The 18,969-nt window shown below is 48.3% G+C and overlaps 1 protein-coding gene and 1 non-coding gene across 4 annotated transcripts; one reads left to right on the top strand and one right to left on the bottom strand.

Annotated features, from left to right (window-relative positions):
• Positions 1-6,738: 6,738 nt before the first annotated feature.
• LOC132017419 (UL16-binding protein 2-like) lies at positions 6,739-12,759 on the bottom strand. 3 transcript variants are annotated; one of them, XR_009404275.1, is made up of 6 exons: positions 12,193-12,756; positions 10,831-11,094; positions 10,321-10,602; positions 9,538-9,669; positions 7,745-7,806; positions 6,739-7,066 (listed from the first exon to the last, which is right to left on the bottom strand). XR_009404275.1 is itself a non-coding variant. In XM_059399204.1 (5 exons), exons 1-4 carry the CDS (start codon positions 12,311-12,313, stop codon positions 9,545-9,547), a joined length of 786 nt encoding a protein of 261 aa, XP_059255187.1. In that variant the 5' UTR covers positions 12,314-12,759; the 3' UTR covers positions 6,739-7,806; positions 9,538-9,544. The 3 variants fall into 3 exon arrangements, 2 of the variants coding, with proteins under 2 accessions (XP_059255187.1, XP_059255185.1); XM_059399204.1 differs by having other exon boundaries at positions 6,739-7,806; positions 10,321-10,596; positions 12,193-12,759; XM_059399202.1 differs by having other exon boundaries at positions 6,739-7,806.
• A 6,067-nt stretch (positions 12,760-18,826) lies between these two features.
• On the top strand, positions 18,827-18,959 carry LOC132018900 (small Cajal body-specific RNA 20). Its single transcript, XR_009404673.1, has one exon. It is a non-coding gene; the product is annotated as a small Cajal body-specific RNA 20 (non-coding RNA).
• The last annotated feature ends 10 nt before the right edge of the window (positions 18,960-18,969 follow it).

The raw sequence follows: 18,969 nt of genomic DNA, 5'->3' as shown, positions 1-18,969 counted from the left end.
TGAGAGACACAGGGGTTTGAGCTAGGGCCGGTAAAGGGTAAAAAACTAACTAGGAAGATAAAGGTTAGTTTAACCAGGTTTGTTCCTCTAGACTTTGTGGCCCTAAATTCCTTGACTCTGGTGATGAGCGTGTCCTCCCTGCCATCTGGAGAGAGAAAGTAACACCTGGGAGTATTCGGACCTGCTTCAGGGAAGAAGGGCTGATGGCTGGGGATCAGAGGGACCTTACTGCTTCTGCTCTATGGAAAACTCTTCCAGTTTCTATATTTAATTCACCAAGGTGCCATATTTGGGGCAGTGTGTCCTGACCCTCAGTGGTCTGGTGCTGTACTCTGTCTCCTCCTAGTATCCAGGACATTGAATGCGCTGCAGTGGAGACCTCCCAGCCCTGGGGCAGCCCATTGTCCAGGGAGGCACCTGCCTCCAGGGGAGGGTTGCTTATGACTTTCCACATGGGTGCCCTGTTGCTAAGGCTGGCCACCCCTCCTCAGGGAGATTGGGTGAGATGTGCAGATTTCACTTTGAGAAACTGACTTCATTTCCTGCAAATAATCCAGTAGTGAGATCATACAGGAGTACTATTTTTAGTATTGGGGAAAAGGCAGGAGACAATGAAGACGACAGGACAGAGCTTCCCAAGGAAGTCATTCGAAGAGTCAGAGGATCAGAGAGACCCTTGGGAAAACTCAGAAGCCCTGGAGATGTTGGCTGAAATGCTGTCATTTGGTCAGAAATGTTGTGTCACTAACCCCCACTTGAACTGGTTGATTTACTCTTTGCTGCTTCTAGGAATCAGGGCGTATGGGCCATTAGCACTCACATTGCATGGAGTCTAGGATATATTTACTTTTCATCACTTTTCAGGACTCTATTTTTCTAGAGGAAGGTCTAAGCATGGGTCTCTCCATTCTTTTCTTTGTGCAACTGGCCTCTGTTCTGAGGAGGAGATTCCTGGTGCTCATCACCACTGCTAGCCCTGAGAACTGCCCCTGTCTTCTCCCACAGTGGACATGATCACATGGGTTGGGGGGAGTGCTCACGGATGAAGCCCCAGCTCTCAGTACAGAGCAGGAACCCCAGATCTTCTGCTAAATGGAGGAGGGCATGGGGGAGGGAGGGTAAGGATGGAGGGAGGGAAGAGAGGTTTAAGAGTGGGTTAGCACAAGAATGGCCATCCTGAAGGCAGGGAAGCCATTTTACTGAGCGTCCCTAACCAGCCCACACAGGCACTGCACCTAACTTGAGATAAGAGAAAGTTGCTAAAACCCAAGAAAACAACTTAATCCTATACCACCAGGGTGGTTAGGTGGTGGTGCTACAGGGACCAGATGTTAAAGACAAACAAATAGTTAACTTGCAGAGATCACAATCCTGCAAGACAGGAATCTCCCTTGGTTTGCAAATATCCTGGTGATTTACAACAAAAAGGGCTATCTCTTCCATGGCCCAATTTCCAGAGATGAATGGCTCAGTTCCTCAAGACCTAAGGTGGCACCATAAAACTGAAGGAGGCTGAGGCAGAAGGAAGGAAATGTAAATAAAGTTAAATTTCTTCTAAACCTAAATCTCACTTAACCGCCAGGATGGCTCCAGGGTGACGCCGGGGTGGCAAAAGGTTAAACAAAGTTAAACTGTCCAAGTGGGGTGCAAGATATGTATGTAGCCATGAAGAAGTGCCTTGAAAATGCTATATAAACCCTTGGCTTTGAGTGCTTGGGGTCCCTGTTGAAACCCGCTGCGCCGGGCGGATACTTAGACCCCAGCTAGCTGGAAATAAACCTCGCTGTGTGACTCGCATTATCGAGAGTGTTCTCTGTCTAATTGAGGGGTGGCCGGCTCCGTACCCTAACAGAGGGAAGGAAGGGAAGGAGGAAGGGAGGAGGAGGAGGGAGGGAAAGGGGAGGCGGGGGGGGGGGGGGGGGGGGGGGGATGGCGGGGGGGGGGGGAGGGAGGCAGGATGGGTGGAAGGCAGGGGGATGGGGGGAAGAGAAGAGAGGGAGGGAGGGAGGAGGGAGGGGAGGGAGGGAGGAGGGTGATGGAGGGGGGCAGGGAAGAGAGGGGTGGAGGGGAGGAGAGAGGGGGTGATGAATGAGACGGTGAATAAATGAGGTCAGGGAGGAGGGGGTGGTAGAGCAGAAGTCTGGTCCATACATCAGGAGCCGTTATTTGGGGTGAGGTCCGAGGACATCACAGCCTGGGCCCTGGATGGTGACTCGGGGCACATCCCTCTGTCCTCCCAGTGCTGACCTTCCTTCTCCTTGGCCCTGCTGTCACCCTGGCTCCTCTCCACCTTCTCAATTCTAAATATTCCCAGGAGCAAGGAGCCAAGAGGGGGGTCTCAGGAGGGGCTTCCCAGATCCTGTGCCCAAAAGACTCCGGGACAGTAGCTACAGGACATTCGATCATGAGAACTGGGACCGTGGACCGCACCCATCTCCTTGAGCGTTCACGTTGTTCCTTTCCCTGCTCTCTCCACCACCGCTGTGCTGAACACTCCTGACAATACATTCGGGAAAAATCGTGTCGGAGTTTCTGGGGCTGAGTCTGAGGCTGAGCACTGCTAGGAGATGGGTGCATCCGCGGCCTGGGAGGGGTGCTGCTCACTGTTCTCCCACACAGGGGTGCCCTAGTTCTCTCCAGGGCAACTGTATTGGACCTCTGGTTCTTCACATTTTCCCCAGGGCTGCCAGTCCCCAGACCAGACACCTGCCACTCCGAGGGTGACCAGCGCTGCCTCCATAGGGTTTCCTCTGTCAGAGCCCTTCCCCAGGAGCTTCTGCATCTCTGACACATCCTCCCCGCATGCCTATCCTCCCCCCTGGACTTGCATGCGTCTGGTCTCTATCCCTGAGGAACCCTGTGACTTGGAGCCTGGTTTGGAACAGAATCAGGTGAGACATTTCTCTGGCCTTGGGTTATGAGCAATGTGTTTGCCCTCTGTGGTGTGTCTTCCAGCTTTTTGCATATCCCTGGTTTGTGTGTGGTCTACAGGAGGAACAGCTGTGTCCTCTCTGGGGTCAGGCTGTGGTGTCCCAAGAGGAACAAGGTCTTGGCCCCAAGATTGTGCTCATAATGCCTAAAGGGGCCTCTATGATTACATCTCATCTGTAATTTCTTGGGGATTTCAATATCGAATAAGGGAAATTCTTCTTTTTTTTTTTAATCCTGACGCGAAGCCCCTGTCCCATGCTCAGGCTTCTGTCCTCAGTAGCCTGGTCCATGAACTCTGCAGATGCGGGAACCCTGAGGTGCACCGCACAATGGCACTAGATCCCAATGGGAAAGTTTGCCCTTTAGAAATGAGCTGAATCCGTAGAGCAGGTGAAATCTGCATGCACAGACTCCACACCAGGCACACTGCAGACTTCTAAAACTCCAGTCTTTGAACTCTGTTGGTTGTTGTGAAAACGATCAACCCATCTCGTTTTCCCAGTCAATGGCTTTGAGGAACTGTTTGCCTTGTGGGATCCCCCGTGCACTCCTCTCTCCCTCTGTCTTCCTCTCCATCACTTCTCTCCATGACCAGGGCCCCCTCCCCGCTGCAGCCCCTGCAGTACCCTTCTCCCCCAAATCACACCTCCGCAACTCCTACTTCCATGATGACATGGCCTCTCTTCTCCCTCTCATTGTGTAGTTTGTTCTGTTCGTCCTCAGATCACTGTCTCGGGTGTTCAGAATGCTAGGATGTTTATCCAGCTGTGTTCGAGGGATGAGGGACGCCTTGGGTGCTCCCACTACTCTACCACCTTAGCTCTCCTCTCTAATCTCGTTGTATTTAAAGGACTTGAGGTTGTGTCACAAAAGAGAGAAAGAATCCCCGAGGTTCTCTAATGTCATATAATATATATTTTTTAAACAATGAACAGAATCACTGACAAGTGTCTCACTTTCACTACCAAAGGAGAGGTTGCGCAATACTCTCTTCATACAAAATTCTTGTTTAAGCAGTTAGAAGGCAAACTGTTGGGATTCCAGCAGCTGGCACCAACAGAAAACAGCGTTAATGTTATCAAAGAGTGCAAAGGTGGATTATCATGACCGAGAATGAAGGCAATGAAATGTTCCACCTCCCCCATAATCATGATGATCTGGAGGATTCTTCCTTTGTTCTAGGGATCGAAGCTCTCATTGGTTAAGGTGAACAGCAGATGGTGGAAAGAACACTCCCCAGGAGGGACAGTAGATGCAGGAGAGCACATCCTAGGGGCTCCTTGTAGCAACCTCAGCCACTAAAAGACAGATAGGAGCTTGTTTAAGTGGCTGAGGAAATCCTGGGTCAGTCCTACTGTCCCCTAAACCCTCCCCCAGTCACTCCCTGTCTCAAAGACCTGTCCTCACTGATGGCCCAGCATCTCCCCACCTCCACAGCTCCCCAACCCCTGGGTCCAGAACCTGAACACACTCTTCCCTCATTAGCACAACAGAGTCAGCTCCAGGCCCCCGACCAAAAAGTGGGGCTCAAGATTAAAACCAGGGGGGAGTCTGGGTGGCTCAGTCCTTGAGCATCTGCTTTCTCCTCGGGTCATGATCCCAGGGTCCTGAAATTGAGCCCTGCATTGGGCTCCCTGCTCAGTGGGAAGTCTGCTTCTCCCTCTCCCACTCCCCCTGTTTGTGTTCCCTCTTTTGCTGTGCCTCTGTCAAATTAATAAATAAAATCTTTTTTTTTCAATTTCATTTTTATGTTTAATCAAAGCTTTAAAGATTTGAACAAGGATCTGCCTAATCTCTGGCTGAAAGTACTTCTTTTTTTTTATTATTTAAATTTTTTTTTCAGCGTAACAGTATTCATTGTTTTTTGCACCACACCCAGTGCTCCACGCAATTTAAAAAGAAAAAAAAAAAAAGACTAAAACCAGGAATGAATCATCTGTTCCCTTTAATTAGACCTTGACCCAACCTCTGGATCAGAAGCCATAAAGGAGGGGCTGGGAGCCCTACCCAAAGAAAGGGACCTGAATCCTGGTTTCTGGATCATTGGGGAGACTTTTAGACACAAATCTGTCTTCCCTTGCAGCCTATCCTCACCTTGGTGGCTGAACACAAGATCTGAGTGTGACTGTCCTTGTCCTGCCACACCCTTTCTTGGTCCAGTCAGGTGACAGCATCCCATTCCAATAGCAACTCAATGCCCCCTCCCTCCTGAGGGACCTCTGCTCAAGCAGGGACAGTTCATCTGGCTGGGGCTCTGGGCTCTGCAGGAGGCTAGCTGCCAGATGAGAGCACCAGGGCTGAGCCAGGGATCCCAGGTATCCCAGGGGAGCTCTGGCTTTCAGATCTCATCCTGCAGAGTCTCTCCCATGGGTCCTCTGTCTTACCTGCCACCACCCAAGGAGAGTTGTATGTTCTGCCTCCTTGAGGGGGAGCTGTGGGTGGTCCTGGGCTTTGCCCCATCCCAGGAGCACATGGTTTTTATACCAGTGTTAATGGACCTAGGAACTTGGGGAAGCTCAATGATCATTACATTTTTTTTAATTTGAGAGAGAGAAGGAGAGAACGATGGGGTAGGGGGGTGCAATGGGGTCGGGGGAGCAGGCCGAACCCTGAGCACTGAGCAGGAGGCAGGCAGAGGCCACGAGGGTGGACTTGCTTCTCAGCATCCCGGGATCCTCACCTGAGCAGAAGGCAAATACTTACTGGACTGAGCTACCCAGGTGCCCCAATAATGGCTTCTAATAAAAAAAAAATCAGATTTTCTCATATTAGTCAGTAAACAAGATACCATATTTAAACAATAATTGACCTGACTTATGTAAATGTGAAGAGGAATTGGCTTCCAATTTTAGGCTAAATTTGATAAGTAAAAGTTTAATGAAAATTTTAAGCAATGTGACATTAAAGATTTGTCATAATAAAAGATGGTGTGTTTTAAGAAATAGGTCTGGCAGGACTTAGTTAACCTTGGAATTATATGAATATATAATAAGTTTCCTTTTTAATTTTCTGGGTAAGATTTAGTTTCCAATCACTGCCTTTTTTCCCCTTTGTATTCTCTGGTTATATAATACAATATTTCAAGATCGCTGGATAGAATTTGAATATTTAATATATTAAAGTAATAGACATTTGTGTTTTTAAAAAAAGAACAAATAGGAGCGCCTGGGTGCCTCAGTGGGTTAAGGTCTCTGCCTTCGGCTTGGGTTTATGATCTCAGGGTCCCGGGATGGAGTGTGTCGGACTCGCTGCTCAGCAGGAAGTCTGCTTCTTTTCCTCCTCCCTGCCTGCCTCTCTGCCTACTTGTAATCTGTCAAATGAATAAATAAAATCTTAAAAAAAAAAAACAAATATACAGTTCAATAATATTAACTATTGTCACTATGCTGCACATTAATCCCCAGAATTTATGAGTCTCATACCTGCAAGTTTGTACCTTTTACCAGCTTTGTCTATTCCCATTGTCCTTCCAAGTAGAGTTTTCTTGATTATTTGTGAGATTTTCAATCTTTTCATAGGCTTATTTGCCATGTACTGCAGCTTTGGAGAACCATACTTGTTCCAGTGTGTTTGTAGGAGCTCTTTATATATTCTGGATACTCATCCTTTGTCCATGATAAAACAATTTTTTATTATTACTATTTTTTATTATGTTATGTTAGTCACCATATAGTACATCATTAGTTTTTGATGTAGTGTTCCATGATTCACTGTATGCATATAACACCCAGTGCTCCACGTGATACGTGCCCTCCTTAATACCCACCACCAGGCTCACCCATGCCCCCACCCTCCCCCTCTAAAACTCTCAGTTTCTCAGAGTCCACAGTCTCCCCCTCCAATTCCTCCCCCTTCGTTTTTCCCTTCCTTCTCCTAATGTTCTCCATGCTATTCCTTATGCTCCACAAGTAAGCGAAACCATATGATAATTGACTTTCTTTGCTTGACTTATTTCACTCAGCATAATCTCCTCCAGTCCCATCGATGTGATGCAAAAGTTGGGTATTCATCCTTTCTGATGGCTGGGTAATATTCCCTTATTTTTATGGACCACATCTTCTTTATCTATTTGCCTGTTGAAGGGCATCTCAACTTTTAGAAGCAGATCTGTTTCCTTCTTGAAGACTCACTGTGCCTGAAGGAGGTGAGTTGGAGGGGAGGAATCAAAGGAGAGTCACTGCTGGAGAGGTCTGGTCCGGGGAAATCCAAATCTCATTGCTTCATTTCCAGAATTTTTTCTGTACCCAGAGTGTCAGGATCATGTTTGACACTTACAAATGACTACTTGAGAGGTGGTTTCAGAGAGACTGAATGCCATTTATTTCCATTGCGTTATAGTGTAAACTTCTGAAATAATGTAACCTTTAATATTTTATTTAAATACTTACTTAAAGGATAAATTAAAGTTTAAAGGATAAACTATCATAAATATAATCTTGTTCTATTTAAAAGATCTGAGTCTCAAAAGAAAGAAGCCCTGAGATTCTCTGCTTTCACACAGTATTTTTTCAGCAATGAGCGGCTCGTGATATTGACAAGTGTCTGATTTCCAATACCAAAGGAGAACCTGGGAAATAATCTCTTTGTTCAGAATTCTTGTTCAGGCAGTTAGAAGGCCAAGTCCAGGAATCCCAACAGTTAGCACCAGAACATCAGTGTTAAGAAAAAGATCATCGTGACGGAGAATGAAGGCAGGGAAATACTATATCTCCACCATAATCACAATCTCCTGAAGGACTGGAGGATTCCGCTTTTGCCATAGGGATGGAAGGTCCCGTTGGTGGACATGAACAGCAGGTAGAAGGTCACTCACCAGAAGGGAGAGCAGGTGCAGGAGAGCACATCCTCAGGCCCTTCTTTTAGCAACTTCAGCCTCTAAAAGAGAAACAGGAGCTTGTTCCAGTGGCTGAGGAAATCCTGGGTCAGTCCTCCTGGGCTTCTGCCTCCCTAGTTACTTCCTGGCTCAAAGCCCAGCTCACACTGAGGGTTGAGTATCACCCTACACTCCCCCCCCACCGACCCTGGGCCACCCAACCCCTGGGTCCAGCAGCCTGACCAAACTCTTCTCTCATTACCACAAAACAGTCAGCCTCAGGCCCTACTCCTGAACACCTAGGCTCAAGACTAAAGCCACCAATGATTCATCTGTTCCCATGACATAGATCCTGGACCCCTCTGGTGGGAAGGCCTGAGAGAGTAGCTGGGAGCCCTACCCAGAAAGCCATGGTTCCTGGTCCCTGTAGCCTTGGGGAAGGTTACAGGCAAAGATCCATCTTCCCTTGTCCTCAGCCTCTCCTCGTCTTGGTAGCTGAACACAAGGTCTGAGTGTGACCGTCCTTGCCCTGCCACACCCTTTCCTGGTCTGGTCAGGTGACAGCATCCCATTCCAACAGCAATTCAATGCCCCCTCCGGAGGCACTCTTGAGGCACCTCTGCTCAAGGTAGGGGCAGTTTAGCTGGCTGAGGCTCTGGGCTCCATAGGAGGCTAGCTGCCAGGTGAGAGCACCAGGTCTGAGCCAGATATCCCAGGGTACCCTGGATCTCTGGCCTTTGAATCTCATCCTGGAGAGTCTCCCATGGGCCCTCTGTCTTAGCTGCCACCACCCAAGCTGAGTTGTGTGGGAGCAGAACCCTGCAAGCCAGGCTTTGGTTGGGTGGGCAACAGCCTTCCCACCCCTCTTCTTTGGTTCAGCATGGAGATGCAGCATGGAGAGGTCCCCCATTCCTAGGACACATCACGTGCAGCCACCAGCTGCTCTCTCCCAAACCAGAGTGCTATCCGTGCCCGGTGCTCCTACTGTCTGTACACCACCCCCGACTTGGGCACCTCCCCAGGTGAAAAGCTGGTCTGAGTCAGGCCTGATTTTGCTCAATCCTTTTAGCAAAAACCGGATGTAAAGTTTGGGGTTAGGGGAGGGAGAGCCCTGTGCTTTCCCACCAGCCTTAGCGAGGCGCTATCAGAGCTCAAGGCTAAGCTTGCCCACGTAACTACTACCAAGCAATGTGAGACTCCTTTTACAGGTCAACTCAACTGGGCCAAGGGACACCCCAGTAGCTAGGAAAACGTTCTTTCTGGGTCTGTCTAGAGAGTGTTTCTGGAAGAGATGAGCATTTGAATCAGTAGACTGAGTTAAAAAGACTGTCCTCATCAAATCCACAAGGGCCTGAATGGAACAAACGGAGGAAAGATGACGTTGCCCTCAGTTTGGCTGGGCCATCCTTCTGCTGCCCTCAGCATTCGTCATTAGCACTCCTGGACCTAGTTTTGTTCTTTTTGTTCTTTGGAACAGGACTTACACCGCTGAGGCCCTGATTCTCAGGCGTTCAGGTTTGTGCTGGAACCCCACCACCAGCTTCCCTGTGTCTCCAACTTGCAGACCCCCTAGTCGTGAGCCAATCCCTTGTAATAATTATGTACCTCAACCTTTACATCAGCAGCTCCTGATAAGTCTCTTTCTTGGGAGAAGCTAATATAGTCCAACACATCTGGTCTCATATTCAGGTGAGAAGGTTGAAGCAATAGGACAAGGGCTTGCTATTCACCTTTTTCTGTCTTCACCTCAGGCTATCTGCCTCTCACTTCTGACTCAGTTCTGCCCACAGTACCTGGTACTCATAGGACTATGCCTTGGACGACAAGGAGGATTGAGTGCTTGAGGACCACAAGGAAGACGGAAGCGATCGGCCTGATGGCTGCGCCTTTGAACAGAGCTACATGCAGTGTTGTGGCTGGTGCTCCTGAAATGGAAACACAATAGTGAGAGTCCTGGTCTGGAGCTCCAAACTGGGGGCATAAGTCTTTAGCTGCTGCTGCCCCAGGTAATCCTACAGCCCAGATGTCCTCCTTCCACCATGTTTGTGGCAGCCACTGTGACCAGTCCTGAGAATGAAAGGGAGGACGGTTCATGCAGATCATACAGCTAATGGGGGAAGCAAGGCTTTCCATATAGATAGTCACTCCTGCTGTGACAGAAGAGGAGGGGATATGTATGGATGGTGACAGAGACATTTGTCAGGAGCTGACATTTCACCTGGCATTGAAGGATTTCAAGAAAGAGAGCAGGGGAGATGAAAAAACACCAATGAGGCTCAGAAAAGGGAACAGTAAAAAGTAAATCTCTGGAAACAAAATGAAGCCTTCAGGTTGGGGCCAGCAAGAAATCCACAGTGAGAGGACCAAAGGTATGTGCGGTAGGGAGAGATGCCAGGATGTGAGACGGGAAAGGAAGGATGCTAGGACATACTAGTGGCCCTTGTACTCCTAAGCACAACTCATCATGTATGCATCACTTACACACACACACACACACACACACACACACACAACACTGTGGAGCAAGTGGAGCCCACCACAAGAGAACCAGCAGTCCACCCAGTATTCTGAGTTACCTGTGGTCTCCTGGGTTTCATCCCAGTGCTCCCACACTTGCTGGAGCCAGCTCTGACAGTCTCCGTTGGAGGTCCTCACGAGCAGCATGGTCAGCTCTCTGTCACCATCCAACATGTCCTTAACCTGTTGGCCTCCAGAATGATCCACTGTCCACTTTCTGTTGTTCGGGTCAAAGCGGTAGGTTATCGGCTCATTGAAGCAAAACTGCCAGGATGCTCTGGTGTGTCCATCGGCCCCACGCTCACACATGAGCCTCCCCTGCATGGTGAGAGAACCTGTCCCTGCCCCCAGCAGAGAAACAAGTCAGCCTCTGGTCCTGACCAATCCTTTGTCCCACCCACTGTGCACTCCTCAGCTCACTCCCGGCCCTCCTGGTCCTGCTCTGGCCTCCTTGTCTACGCTGGCTGCTAGGCCACATATGTGGGACCCACTTCGAAGATTTACATGACCACAATAGCTCCCCGGCCCTGACAAAGTGTTCTCCTTCTGCCCTGGGCCTTGAGACTTACCGCTCTTAGTGAAATTCTCTGCTTTGATGTCCAGCAGTTTCTTTCTGAGCTCTTCCACCAGGAGTTTCACAGTTTCCTCCTTTTGCTGCCAAAATGATGGGTCCTTCAGCTTCCTCCCCCAAGGATCAATGGGTTTGAACTCCTTGGTCTGACAGTCATAGAAAAGAAATGTTTTGCCATTGATCTGGCCTTGAACCTCACACCACGGTTGTCCAGGCTTGGCCTGAGATGTGATGAAGTAATGGCAGGAAATCGAGAGAGCATCTGTGAAGGGAAAACACAGGTGGTGGTTGGGGCTGGAAAAAAGAGCAGCAGACACCCCTCTGCCATCCAGGTGACAGCACTAGAATGTGGGCAAGACAGAGCAAGAACTGTCCCTGCATAGCAGCTCCCCTAGCCTTGGAGGCTGGCGACCTTCCCTTGTTGGGATAGGATCAGGATACCCATGCGGGGCAGGAGGCCACATAGCCCCAGATAGGAACCTGCGCCTACCATGCCAACCCCTGCCTCAGTTCCTCTACCCAGTCCAGGGACACGCCAGCCTGGCCATAGGACAGGAGGCCTACATGTTTGAGGACTGTCAGGATGCAGGGCAGTGTCCGGTAGAAAGATGAAGGGCAGGGGCGGGGCTGCACCGGAGGAGCTGGGCAGGGTGGGGGCAGGGTGAGGACAGACTCCTAAAGCCAGACCAGGGAGAGTTGAGGATCATGAGTCGCAGGATTCAGCAAGGCCCGGGAGATGGCGCTAATGTGCTTCAAGGATGCGTGCCGGTAAAGTGAAGACAGGCCTGTCCGGCGTTGCACTGACTCGATTATCAAGAATTTCCGGAGCAGAGAGGAGAGGAAGGGATTCCCAGGCTCAGAGAAGTGCATAAGTGAGAATGATATAGAAATAGGAGCCAAACAGAAGAAACTCCGCAAACAAACAAACAAACCAAAAAACCGCAAAGAGGTCCACAAAATACATCCATGGGGAGCGCTGGAGCAGCGGGGATGGTGACGCACGGAGAAGTTGCGTCAGTGGCAGAGTCGCGCGGTTGTGTGGGGTCCAGGCCCTGCGCGATCGCCCCGTCCTGCACATAGCCCGGGGCTCTGGGACTGGGTACCCCCTCACAGAGAGGCAGGTGGGGCCTGGGGCCGACCGCAGGCTCCCCACCGCAGCCTCTCCCCACCTACTCCCCAGCTCCGCGCGCCCGGAGCCTGGCAGTCCGTGGTGGCCCAGGTCCACTCTTTTCCGACCCGCAGGGCGACAAAGTCCCGGCGCACTCCGCGGAGCGGGGAAGGAGCCCGTCGCGGGGACCTGAGGGGGGCGGGGCATCGGCGGCCCCAGACGGCGACCAGGGTCCGAGGCCCCGGGACTCACCTCCGCCGCGTGTCGCGCCCACGCCCAACCCCGAGGGCGCCGCCGCGATCGCAGGCAGCAGCAGCAGGAGAAACAGGAGCGGCAAGCGCTCCCTGAACTTGGTGGCGGCCGTGGGTCCCATCGCCGCCCCGAGCCGGGGGGAGTCCCAGGCGAGGCGCCGAGTGGCTTCTGAAGGAACCCGCGGGCCGGGAGGCAGAACGTGCTTGCTGTGGCCGGGCCGGGGCTGCGCGAGAGGTCACCTGTCTCTCATCCGAGCGGGACTGGACCTCTGTCCGGGTGAAACCGCGCAGTGTCGCCCAACTTTCCCTTCTCACACTTGAGGCAGAGGCGAGAGAACTCGAGCAGACGGAGGCCGGAGAGGCAGACGAAGCGGCCGAGGACAGAGCAGAGTCTCCGCTGACGGAACTGCTAAGCGAAGGTGCCCGTCGGAAGCGGCGGCAGATTCAATGGACCTGGGGCTGCTGGAACCGCCTGGGCCCAGATCTCTGGAAGGGGGCGGGGCGAGGGAGGCGCGCCAACCGCGCTCCGGGACCGGCGCTGCCGGGCGGACTGGGAGGGACCAGCGCCAGCCAATCCGGCCAGGAACATTTTTGAGAAGCGAAAACCACAAGACCACTGCGTGTGCTATGACAAGTTCACTGGTTTTCTTTTGCTCAGGTACCACTAGGTTCCCTTCCCTCCACCTTTTATAAGAATCAAATTTGGTGAGATATAATTTACAAGCAATCCTCCCCTTCTTTGTGAAGGCAGGTAGCTTCAAGCCCCTTATCTTTGGAAGTGTAGGAGAAGCATAGGGCTATCTGGCCAGATTCTAACGCACGTTCTCAGGCTCTGGAAGAGGAATGCTATTACTCCAGCTACGCATCCTAAGCAAACCATAAATTCGACAGAGAATCCTATTTCCAAGCACTACTATCTTCAGGTATGCGGGGGGGGGGTTGATTTTTTTTTTTTTTTTCAGTGCCCACACTTTAGCTCTAAACAAAGTGAGTGTTGGAGCTGGAGTACATCACTTTCACTCACGATCATTTTCCTATTGTATGAATTACATAAAATCAGCCACATAATGCTAGACTTGTTATAAGTATGATAGATAATAAAGTAGCCCATCCCCTTTAGTCATTAGAAACACTTAGGTTGTAAACAACAGCACCTGGAGAAACCGAACTCAGCTGACTTAAACAGATATGACCAGATATGTGTAGGGCTCTAACAGTAGCTTGAGGAACTGTTCCACCTTAAATTTTTATTTATTTATTCACGGAGCACTGATTCATCTACTTTTGGTTTCCTTTAACAGAGGAGCTCAAGATAGCATGTCCTATGTCAATCTGGAAAATTTACTATGAGAAGTCACGTGTTTCTAAAAATTATGAAAAGCATTTATAAATCTGCCAATCCCCTAGGAATGCAAGGATAAGAGACAGTCCCCTACTGTTTACCTCTCAATTTTCACCAGAAATTTAGGTTTTTAAGGGTTGAGAATTCTCTTATAGAAGCGTAGTGAATAATTGTTTATAGTTTAAAATACATTTAAAGAATATAAACCATGTGAATTGTAGTAATACATTGCCTGTTGAGGCAAAATCACTAATTTTGTTTTCTTTTTCCTAGTTTTTTTAAATTTAGATTCAATTGGATGACATAGAATGTATTCCTAGTTTCTGAGGCAGAGGTCAGCTATTCATGTCTCACACATCACGAAGCCCCTCCCCCACAGTATCCACCACCTAGTATGTCCATCCCGCTCCCCCACCCCCACCAGTAACCTACAGGTTCTTTTCTGTGATTAAGAGTCTCTTATGGTTTGTCTCCCTCTCCGTTTCGTCTTCTTTGATTTTTCCCTCCCTTCTCCCGTGATCCTCTGTTTTGTTTCTTAAGTTCCACATATGAGTAAGACCATATGATACTTGTCTTCGCTGACTGACTTGCTTCGCTTAGCAGAATACCCTCTAGTTGGAATGCTTGTTGTTGCAAATGTCAAGATTTCATTTTTCTGATGGCTGAGTATATTACCACATCTTCATTATCCATTCATCTGTCGATGGACATCTGGGCTCTTTCCACAGTTTGGCTATTGTGGACATTGCTGCCATAAACACTGGGGTGCATTCGCCCCTTTGGTTCACTACATTTGTATCTTTAGGGTGAATACCCAGTAGTGTGATTGCTGGGTCGTAGGGTAGCTCTATTTTCAACTTTTTGAGGAACCTCCATACTGTTTTCCAGAGTGGTTGCACTAACTTGTATTCCCATTAACTGTTTGGGAGGGTTCACCTTTCTCCGCATCCTCACCAGCATCTCTCCTTTCCTGACTTGTTAATTTTAGGCATTCTGACTGGTGTGAGGTGTTATCTCATGGTGGTTCTGATTTGTATATCCTTAATGCCGAGTGAGGTTGAGCATTTTTGCATGTGTCTATTGGCCATATGGATGTCTTCTCTGGAGACATGTCTGTTCATGTCTTCTGCTCCTTTCTTGATTGGATGGTTTGTTCTTGGCTGTTGAGTCTGAGAAGTTTTTTTATAGATTTTGGATACTAGCCCCTTTTCTGTCATTTGCAAAATCTTCTCCCATTCTGTAGTGGTCTTGTGGTTTTGTTGACTGATCTTTTGCTATCCAAAAGCTTTTTATTGGGGTGCCTGGGTGGCTTAGTTAGTTAAGTGTCTGCCTTCTGCTCAGGTAATAATCCAAGGGTCCTGGGATGGAGGTCTGCATAGGACTCCCTGCTCGGCAGGAAGTCTGCCCTTCCCTCTCCCTCTGCCCCTCCACCCTGCTCATGCTCTCTCTCTCTGACATAAATAAATAAAATCTTTAAAACAACAACAACAAGACCTAGAGGTTTTTTTCTTGATGACGCCCCAGTAGATCATATTTGCCTTTGTTTCCCTTGCCTTTGGAGACATGTCTTACAAGAAGGTGCTGTGGACGTGCTCATAGAGGTAGCTGCCTATGTTCTCCTCTAGGATTTTGATGGATTCCTGTCTCACATTTAGGTCTTTCATCCATTTTGAGTCTGTTTGGGGGTAGGGTGTTAGAAAATGGCCCAGTTTCATTCCTCTGCATGTCGCTGTCCAATATTCCCAGAACCATTTGTTGAAGAGACTGCCTTTATTTTTTTTTTCTTTTCTTTTCTTTTTTTTTTTTTTTTTGCCATAGGATATTCTTTCTGCTTTGTCAAGGATGAGTTGACCATAGAGTCAAGGGGCCATTTCTGGCCTCTCCGTTCTGTTCCATTGATCTGTGTGTCTGTTTTAGGGCAGTACCATACTCTGTTGAGGATTATAGCTTTGTCCTAGAGGCTGAAGTCCAGAATATTGTGATGCCACCAGCTTTGATTTTCTTTGCCAACATTCCTTTGGCTGTTTGGAGTCTTTCCTGGGTTCCATACATATTTTAGGATTACTTCTTCCAGCTCTCTGAAAAAAGCTGATCGTATTTTCATAGGGACTGCTTTGAATGTTAGATGACTCTAGGTAGCATAGACACTTAACAATATTTGTTCTTGCAACCCATGAGCATGCAACGTTTTTCCATTTCTTTGCGTCTTCCTCAGTTTCTCTCGTGCATGTTCTATAGCTTTCTATAGTTCTATAGTTTGCTTCTTTGGTTAGGCTTATTCCTATGTATCTTAGGGTTTTATGTGCAATTGTAAACAAGATCAACTTTTTGATTTCTCCTTCTTTGGTCTCATTATTAGTGTACAGAAATGCAACGGATTTCTATGCCTTGATTTTATATCCTGATGGTTTGCTGAGTTCCTGTATGAGTGCTATCAATTTTGGGGTGGAGTCCTTTGGGTTTTCCGTACAGAGTATCATGTCATCTGTGAAGAGTAAGAGTTTGACTTGTTCTTTGTTGAGTCAGACGCCTTTTCTTTCCTTTGGTTGTCATTTGCTGAGGCGAGGAATTCTAGTTCTCTGTTGAACAACAGTGGTGAGAGTGGATATCCCTGCCTTGTTCTTGACCTTAGGGGAAAAGCTCTCAGTTTTTGCCCATTGATATGATATTCACTGTGGCCTTTCCATATATGGCTCTTGTGGTATTGAGGTATGTTCCCACTATCCCTACACTGTGAAGAGTTTTCATCAAGAAAGGATGCTGTACCCTGTGAAATGCTTTTTTCTGTATCTACTGAGAGGATTATATGGTTCTTGTCCTTTCTTTTTGAGGTAGTTTATACATAGATTGGTGTGTGCATGTTGGACCACCCCTGTATCCCAGGAGTAACAACCACTTAGTCATGGTGAATAATCCTTCTAATGTGCTTTTGGATCCTATTGGCTAATAACTGTCACACTGATGTCCTCCCAGTTTTCATGATGACCCCTAATCCTAAATTTTAGGATATATTTTCCTCACATGAGGATATTCCCCTGGATCACCACAGGATCATCTCTTAGAAGGTCGCATGGTACCTGAGGGCCTCCTAGTCCTCAGACTCTGCTTCAAGTTGTTCCAGCAATGCCCTATAAGTTCAAAGAGATTGATGGACTTGGGCATTTTCCATTTCCTGGATGGGCTGAAGATGAGGGTTAGAGTGTTTGATTTGCCTTTTTCGTTGGTTTAATTTTTAAATGTCGGTGGAGAGATTTAGTTGTAGGAGTCTACCGGGACTGTATGTTGTCTAGAAGTTCTCAATATATATGGAAGAGCTTTGTTCAGCTGGTGTTTTGACCCAACTTTGTGTTGTTGTTTTTTTTTTTTTTACAGGGTTCAGATTATTTAGTCTTAAGAAGAAACAGAAATCTGGGACGCCTGGGTGGCTCAGTTGGTTGAGCAGCTGCCTTCGGCTCAGGTCATGATCCCAGCATCCTGGGATCAAGTCCCGGGTTGGGCTCCTTGCTCAGCAGGGAGCCTGCTTCTCCCTCTGCCTCTGCCTGCCATTCTGTCTGCCTGTGCTCGCTCTCTCCACCTCTCTCTCTCTGATAAATAAATAAATAAATAAAAATCTTTAAAAAAAAAAAAAAGAAGAAGAAGAAGAAGAAGAAACAGAAATCTCCTAACACATTGTATATATTGTACCTCAGTTGGATATCATAGGGCTAATTTTTTGCTATGCCACATAGCACTGCAGTAAAAACATCCTACATCTCAATTGCTTTTCGGTCCTCATGTGTTTCTAGGCTTGAATTAACACTGCAATTGCCATGAATTAGGGTGAATACACCAACCGCTGTCTGGATAGAGGGAAATATAGGGCGAGTGAGTGATTTCATTATACTCCTACCAACCCATAAGAGAATCCTTCTTATTCCATTTCCTGTCCACCACTTGCTATAGCTCTCTTTAACATTTTGTCAGTGTGAGGCATGTATAAAGCAAGCCCGTTGTTCTTCGTGTTATCTTGACTACTTGGGATGTGTTCAGTGACTTTATAGGCTGATTTACTGTCTGTGACTTGCTCTAAGCATTTTCACAGATCTTAGGAGAGCCAGACTTACACATATTTATTTGCAGGAGCGCTTTATGTTCTGGATACTGATCCTTTGCTCATGAGGGACTCAATCACCTTTTACTTTTCTTTTTTTAAGATTTTTATTTATTTATTTGATAGACAGAGAGAGATCACAAGTAGGCAGAGAGGCAGGCAGAGGGAGGGGGAAGCAGGCTCCCCGCTGAGCAGAGAGCCCAATGTGGGGCTCCATCCCAGGACCCTGAGATCATGACCTGAGCCGAAGGCAGAGGCCTAAACCACTGAGCCACCCAGGTGCCCCCTAAATCACCTTTTAGAAGCAGATCTGTTTCTGCTGTGAAGACTCACCATGCTCTGAAGGACGTGAGTCAGTGGGGAGAGATGACAGGGGAGACAGGGCTGTGGTGGGGGATCCGGGAAACTCAGAAAGATTCTAGACTGCTTCATTCCCAGAACATTTGTTTGCATCTGGCCTGTCAGGATCGTGTCTGAGACTGACAGATGGCTGCTTGAAAGTGGATTTCTGAGCGATCCTTCAATTCTCTATCTCCCCAACAGATCTAGCAGATTCACCGCTTTTATTCACCCCACACGGTGGAGGAAGAACAAAATTCCATGAGTTCTCTTGGGATGTAGAACAAAGCCCAGGGGCACCTGTGTGGTTCAGCCAGTTAAGTGTCTGCCTTCAGCTGAGGTCATGATCCCAGGGTCCTAGAATCAATCCTCCTGCTGGGCTCGCAGCTCAGAGGGGACCCCACTTGTCCAACTCCCTCTGCCCCTCTCCCCTACACACGCTTTCTCTCTCCCCTGCCCCCCTTTCTCTCTCAAATAAATAAAAATCTTTTTACTACTAAAAAAAAATTAAGAATTCCAGGGGTGTCGAGAGCAGCTTAGTCAGTTAAGCATCTGCCTTTACCTCAGGTCAGGTTCCCAGGGTTCTGGAATGGAGCCCCACAACCAGCTTCCTGCTCAGCGGGGAGTCTGCTCTTCCTTCTCCCTCTGCCCTTCCCCCAGCTTGTGCTCACTCCCTCTCCCCCTCTCTCTCCCTCTCAAATAAATAATATCTTGGAAAAAACAGAAAAAAATAATTAAAAAATTCCAAATTAACTATATATTTTTATAGTAGAGATAATATTTATTTAAATGTATGTACCTGGGCATAATTTACTGAGGAAAATAATCACACATACGTCATTCTGTTTAAAAGTCCATGAGCAGGGCCTCTCTCCCACGGGGCTGTGTGAGGGGTCCCTTTTCTCCTCAGCCAGGGCCAGAGGCCAAGATCAGCCCTGAAGGAGCATTGTCGGGGCTGCCGCAAGCTGGCAGCCTTGTTTTCCGGCCTCAGACACCGTGGCTGCCAG

This window comes from Mustela nigripes, chromosome 5 (genome assembly GCF_022355385.1).
Source record: "Mustela nigripes isolate SB6536 chromosome 5, MUSNIG.SB6536, whole genome shotgun sequence".
Lineage (NCBI taxonomy): Eukaryota > Metazoa > Chordata > Mammalia > Carnivora > Mustelidae > Mustela > Mustela nigripes.
This window is presented reverse-complemented; position numbering and strand designations above follow the sequence as displayed.